Genomic DNA, 7,211 nt, shown 5'->3' with positions numbered 1-7,211 from the left:
AAACTCAAAACATGTTAATTATGGCAAGGGATTCTACTCCATTCTACTGTGATACCTATATAGATGAAAGCTTAGAAATTCTACAATGTATTGCAGATAAACTAGTAGCCGTATATGATAACGTGCACCAAGTGGAATGTTTGCATGATAGCAAATGCTATTCAATTGGTAAGCATAGTTGAATCAAAACCACCTGGAAGAATCATCAGCTTATAACTGCGATATTTGCAAACCAGCTATAATAAGCAATGAAGTGTACTAAATTCAAACACTTCTATACCCAATTGATATACTCACGAAATGAACAGTAGTATCATTCTCATCGAATATAAAGTGTTGGACCATATAAGACCATATAATCGTAACAATAACAATGCACTAATTTTTAAAGAGAGAGGACTTGTCTTAATGAAAGTTATGAAGAGTGAATATAATTAGTGTTAAATATTTAACTGCCAAAATTCTAAATAAAAATTAACTTAAGTTGCAAAAGCAGTGTTGGATCAAGAATAATATGAGCCAAGTGCTTCAACGGAAGACTAAATATTTAAAAATATTCTATATTAGTATAAAGAAAGGGGATATTTACAGCAGCCCATACTGATCCAAACGGACCCAAATAATATATACAACATAAAATAAATCAATAACTAACTGCAATTCGAAAAGGATTTAAAAGTTTTTTAAAATTAAGTAGCAACTTAATTATGTGGTTCATAAGTACTTGATTACCGCCAAGTTGTAAAAAAGTGCAAATGTATTAAAACACTTCAAATATATCTAATAATAAAATTTTTAGGTCAAAGTTAAAACAAACTATAATATTTTTATTTCAAAAATGGAGACGTTTCATTCGCATTTGTAAAATCTACGATTGAGCAAAAATAATTTTTAAAAAATTTTTAATTAAAAAAAGGAAATGTTTTATCAACTATTGCAAGAATTTCTCTTTACTTAAAACTTTATCTATACTAAAAATTGTGTATATTTATATTTGTGTGTATAGTTTATTTATGCTAAAACTTGTACATAATGTTAAAACTAAAAATATTAATATATTTCATACTATGTAAATTGCTAAAAGTGTATTTATGTCAGCTATACAGTGATGTTCAAGTTCCAATTAATTGACCCTTGGACTCCGGTACACCTACTGGCTAAAATTTTGTCTTTGACACATTGAATATATCGTACACATTTTTCTTAATTACTTAAGGTATATCCATCGGTAGCACATTAAGGACACCAACCTTTCGTGATTTATATTCTTTTAGTGCCAATAATCTTGACTTTTGGTCTGATGGCAATTATTGGTAATTCTTTTGCCAAGTCTTGTCAATATGCAAATTTAAAGCTAAACTCCTGAATAAAAATAGGAGTTTAGCTTCAAAATTGGATTTTTGTAGTTTACATATTTATAAAATCATTTGAAATCAAAAAGTATCACCTAATAAACGCAACTGCGGCTAAATCTATTGTCTTGTAATACGATTTTATTTGAAATCTGAATAATGTTACACTTCAACAGAAATCATATACATTGTATATATATATATATGTATATGTATTTTGTTTTTTTTGTGTAGTACACAAAAGCTTTCATTACTTGTCAATGTTTCACACACAAAATTTGTGTCAACACAAAAGATACAGACAAAACATTGTGTTGTTCTATTATTTATTCTATAGTTTTTCTCCTCTTTTGTATGTTACTGTCACTTATTCTATTCTATTTCATTCCATTTTATTTTATTGTTTTCCTACTTGTTGGCTATTTCTTGTTGTTTGTTTTTTTTGTTATCCAAAAATTGTTTGCCAAATGTATTGAAAATAATTAAATGTAAACAGTGCGAAAAGTCAAGAGTTAAATTGCCTAATTTGTTTATAGGCAAAATTTAGATATGAAAGAAGGACACACAATTTGTCCTTTTTATAAATTATTTAAAATTTAATCAAATTGAAGTTTTAAACAAATATTTACGAATTTTCCAAATATTTACTTATTGTCCTTTAAATCTTTTTTCAGTGTGATGTTTTCGATGAAATTGATTTATCTGACTTGTGTACTGCCGAGTGTAGCATCAAAAACGTAAATCATAGTTTTCAGGTAAGTGGATACTGTTGAAATAATAAAAAGGTAAAAATATTTTATTTTATTGAACTATTTATACATTTTTCATTATATGACTAAAAATATGTTACTGATGGTTTTTAATAGACAATTAAAAATACACAAATGATGACATTTGACCATCATGATATTTATGATATTTAAAGTAAATTCCTATTTTTATCATTAAATGTATATATTCAACTTAATATAATAAAAGTAGAAATTAGTTAATTTAATAAAAATAACCTTTTACACCTTTAATATTTTAATTATATTTTTTAATTATTTTAATTATAATTATATATAAAGTAATAGAAATTCACTCGTGAAATCTTTAAATAAAACGAATTATATTAATGGTTAGTTGGTTGGTTGGAATAGCTGAATGGGAGGTACCTTTCTGCCCTATTTTGTTAACAATTATTTGCCTTTTTAATACCATATTTCTCGCAAAGAACCCTTGAAGATAAATAAGTCACAATAATAGTTAATTATATTTTCATAAGTTTTTCAAAACTTCTCTAAACTGTTAATTTAACTAAAAAATTGTAAACCACAAAGTATCAATTCGTCTAATGTAATTACTCAAGCTTGTTCTTGAATTGAAATGTAGAAGTTGTATTTTTCTTTTTTATTTTAATTATTCCTACAAGTGGGATAATTCAACACAAGCTTTAAACTTTTTGATTTAAAATTTTTTATAACGTTTTAAAAAGAAAATATTACCTTAATTTGCATGATTTATTGTGTGTTGTCTTGTTTTTATATAGGTTTTAATACTAATTATGTGAAACATGGTATATTTATATTAAGTTCTTGACATTTTTTTATAGTAATTATATTAAGTTCTTGACATGTTGAGGAATATTAATATTTCATATAAATTAAATTAAATTAACTGAACTGGTCAGTCATGTGTAAGTATCAGTATAAGAACAGTTAATCACTTTACTTTAAAGACAGGATTAGAAGAAAAGCAGAACGTATAAGAATTTAAAAAAAGTCTTTATTAGTAAACTTAACACAGCAGTTCAACAAAGCATATACAACTTTTATAATCAGATAAAAAATAAGTATATCACAGTTTAGCTCATTCATCAAAACTAAGATGTCAAACGGAAAATTTTTTTTTCGGAAACGACATAAGATGTACAACGGGAGTGTTCATTTACCAAATACAGGATGTAAATACAGGATAGAAAAATTTAACCAAAAAAAAATTATAAACACTGGTCATGCAATAGTTTACAATCTTTTTATCTATCTTGGGAATATTTTTTATTCAAGAATTTTCCTTTTATCCAGGACCATTCTTCTGCAATTGTTCTTCAAAGTACATAAATTCACAAAATAGGATAGTAGGATAACTTTTATCCGACTTTTTTAACCGATTTAAGAAAAATACAGTTAACAGAAAAATTTGGATAAAGAAATTTGCTTTTCTTATCAATGAAATAAATGATAGGAAATCCTTCTATTATTAAAATAAATTTTTATCAAAAATATAATAAAAATCAAAATAATACTATTTATTTAATTAAAATAAATGCGCAGATTTGCATGTTTTATTTAATGATATGAAAACATTTTTTAACATATTCACAAAGCATTTAATTATCATTCCAATCCTGCAAAATAACTACTCTAGATTTCTAGATGTCTCGGGATCCATTTAATGAGTTTCTTTCAGTTTGATCTGTAAAAATTTTAGTTAACATTTGTACTGTAAAAATGTGTACATTGTATTTTAACTTCTTTTATAAATTCACCCAAGTCATCCACATCATTTATTATTTGATTTCTTTCATTCCTTGGCGCCCCAAATGGTAATGGCTCAATCAGTTCTGCTTCATCGAGTTGCGCCAAATAGAGAAGACAGTCTCTGTGTATATCCTCCAGTTTATTAAGCAAATTTTCTCTCAATTCCCTGCGTTCTTCATCTACATTTATCACTTCTAATATTTCTGCAGAAAATATAAGAAAATTAAGCTTATTAATTAAGTCTGTAATCCGATCTGCATGCGACAAAACTAATTTCAATAGAGTTAGGCATTCAAATGCTTCGTCTCCGACCGGATATTCTCTTTCTTTTGGTTTGCACATCTATATACAATGCAGGCAATTATTTTATTGACTTATTTAATTAAGTTAATACTTATTAAATCAGAATATATAAAATAACGTACAATAAGTGACTTAACTATGTATATGCTTACAGTTAACTCGTAATTCGATGTAGTAAATCACACCAGTATATTTAACAAGTTCTTTGAAGAGTAGTTAAAGAGCACTAAGATACTAAAAAACATAGCATATAAGACTTTGAACATGCCTATTATAGGATTTCGCTTACCTGACTCTGACTTTGTCCCTCTCTTAATTTACTTTGAAGTTACAAATTTTGTTCTATGTGAGGAATGCTATGTGTATAGTATGTGAAGAGGTTTCTTAATCTATAAAAAAATGTTTTATGATTTTTGTTTTCATTTCATATTTAAAAGAGCAAAATGGACAAAATGGTCTGGACAAAATAATCTATCTCAGAAATTTGAAATTTACGAATAAGTTATATATGGGCCATGTTATGTAGCGTGTCTCAGGCACTCTACATACGAAAATGTATGTTATGTAGACTGTCAATCAATATTGTCAATTTCGTATTTTTGCAATGTTTTGGTACTTTTTGGTTGTGCTTAAATTAAAAAATAAAATGTGGATTTGCTTACTTTTAATTTGCCACCAAAATTAACTAGGAAGAAAAAACTCAAAGGCTGTATTAATGTTAATTTATTGTTATATTATCTTATAATAATTGTTAGCAGTACTTACAAAATTACACGTCTTTCCCTAAAATCGGGAAATGTAATAATTGGGATCTTACCGGTTCATAAAATAGGCTGTCTTGCCTAAAAAGCGCAAATTCTGAAATTTATTACTAAACAAAACTGCATTGCTTAAATGCCGAGGCACAAATAGCCCAGTTCTCATGCCGGGCTATTTCATCTCAATTTTATCATTTGCATTGAAAACAAACACAATTTTACTCATGCCGTGCCCGAGACACTCTATATAGCATGGACCTATTAATACGTTAATGCGATACGTTAATACGATATACCATAATTGCAATTTTCAACTTACGATTTTCAAAAAATGCAAACTTACAGGACCACCTTACAAAAATTGAGTGTGTTTATATTCGGAAATAAGTAACTTTCTGTTCAGTATTGCCATCTTTACAGTGTTTATTAATGAAAGGCTTAATTCAAATTGTAGGCATTGCCATTTTGCTTAAATTTTTAATCTGGTAACACGAAGAGAAATGAAAAAAGAGGAAAGTAATGAACGTTTTGTTCAACTCTCGAATATATTTTTATCCCATAAATAGTAATTTCTGAAAATTGTTAGTATGAGAAAATTGCAACTTCCATTTGCTTAAATGTCGTTCATAAGATCAAAAAATATACAAGTATACATATTTTAAGAACAGATAACGATGATGTATGTTTTAGAATTATAATATAAGTAATAATAATAAGATTGTAAGTTATACCTGCAGTATCTTTAAATTTAATCTTTTGATATTAACGCACCCAATAAACATCAAAATAGCTATCCGTCACAAGTTCCTCATGATATATGAAACGTAAGCGACCCTAACTGTATATTAAGCATATATTTTATATTCAGATTTTTTTTACAAATTAATAATGTATTACCTTCAACTACAAAAAGTGCTATTTTAAACTATTTTAATATTTTATCTATTTTAAATATTATATTTTAAAAATAATTTTTTTTTCACTTCTGTCAAATGAAGTAAATCACTAAGGCAGTGTCCAATTTAAAATAATTTAAAGAAATTTTTGCACTTGTTTTATATAGTTCGTTAAATTAATTATTCAATTATATTAGATTATCTACTTATTTGGAATAAGAATTTAGTAAAACTGAAAAAATTAGTTATTTTTTTTGATGTTTTTAGATCATATTATAATCTACGTACTCTCTGACCGGATCTGAGAGTTTGCTCTGCTGTATTATCATTTATTTTGTACTGTGATTAGGCAGGCACGAGAAAAGCGGCTCCGCCGTCGGTGAAAATTGCAAACTATTCATTTTGTAGATTCTTTTCCAAAATCAGTAGGTTCTTTTCCAAAAATGTCTATGCCCAGTCCATTTTCAATTTTTGTCCATCAATCTAAATTGGCTATTTAAATTGGCTTTTTTTTTATTCATATCTTGACAAAAACATTGAATGAAATGATTTTTGGTAGTGGATCTGGAAGTGTAGCCAAATCGCCCTTTCGAATTCGTTTTCGAACACCCATTCCTGTGCAGTGAAAGCACTGACGTTGAGGCACTATTTATAATATGTAATTCTATTGAAAACACTTCACGTGTGGCGTGGAGAGGCGTTCACGTCTCTATATAACTTAGTAGAAATGATATTTTAACTGTATTATAGTTTTGTATTTGAAAATACTTACGTATAAATAGAAGCCCTTCATATTTAAAGAGGAGATTATTCATATAATATACTGCTTTTACCGAACATGAAACTTTATATCGTCGTTATATATTTTTTGCAGCTATTTAAATACCTCTTACAGCCACTATACATTTTCATGATTTATATATGTATTTGAAGCTATTTTCTAAATGAGCTACCACTTGAATATTTTTGCTCTAGAACTATGTAGATTTTGTTCATATTATACTCGTATTATGTTTCTCATCATTTATGAAAGAATTTATTTTTAATTGTATTAAAAACAAACTAACTTTCTATTGAAGTTCCATTATATCAAACTAACTAGCTAACTTTATCTGCAGGTTACACAAACTTAATTCACAATAAACTCTTAATTTGTTCAATTAACTTTGTCTGGTTATAAAAACTTTAATTCACAATAAACTCTTAATTTGTTCAATTAACTTTGTCTGTTATTAGAAACTTTACTTCACAATAAACTTAATTAAAACTTAATTTTTTTAATTTGATTCAGAAAATTAATTTTATTTAAATTTAACAAATTGAATTCTTCATTTAATTTACACAACTAGGGCTTAAGCACTTGTCAGTAAAATATGAGAG

The 7,211-nt window shown here is 26.8% G+C and overlaps 1 protein-coding gene across 4 annotated transcripts; it reads right to left on the bottom strand.

The window, feature by feature from the left end:
• Positions 1-3,668: 3,668 nt before the first annotated feature.
• On the bottom strand, positions 3,669-5,876 carry LOC119683762. Of its 4 annotated transcripts, none has more exons than XR_005252689.1 (6): positions 5,833-5,876; positions 5,667-5,773; positions 4,467-4,566; positions 4,300-4,411; positions 3,866-4,216; positions 3,669-3,809 (listed from the first exon to the last, which is right to left on the bottom strand). XR_005252689.1 is itself a non-coding variant. In XM_038097621.1 (4 exons), the coding sequence occupies exons 3-4, from the start codon at positions 4,214-4,216 to the stop codon at positions 3,766-3,768; spliced, it is 378 nt and encodes a 125-aa protein (XP_037953549.1). In that variant the 5' UTR covers positions 5,707-5,773; positions 5,833-5,876; the 3' UTR covers positions 3,669-3,765. The 4 variants fall into 4 exon arrangements, 1 of the variants encoding a protein (XP_037953549.1); XR_005252688.1 differs by having other exon boundaries at positions 4,330-4,411; XR_005252690.1 differs by having other exon boundaries at positions 4,330-4,411; positions 5,707-5,773.
• Between the last annotated feature and the right edge of the window lie 1,335 nt (positions 5,877-7,211).

Source organism: Teleopsis dalmanni, chromosome 2 (assembly GCF_002237135.1).
Source record: "Teleopsis dalmanni isolate 2A chromosome 2, ASM223713v2, whole genome shotgun sequence".
NCBI classification, from domain to species: domain Eukaryota; kingdom Metazoa; phylum Arthropoda; class Insecta; order Diptera; family Diopsidae; genus Teleopsis; species Teleopsis dalmanni.
Note: the sequence above shows the minus strand (reverse complement) of the source record. Positions and strands in the feature narration are given on the sequence as shown.

Bases quoted from the DNA above. Each gene is read 5' to 3' on its own strand.
- LOC119683762 (XM_038097621.1), bottom strand. From the start codon at position 4,216: ATGTGCAAACCAAAAGAAAGAGAATATCCGGTCGGAGACGAAGCATTT. The intron at 3,810-3,882 runs GTGAATTTATAA...AAATTTTTACAG, and splicing joins AAATGATGTGGATGACTTGG to ATCAAACTGAAAGAAACTCA.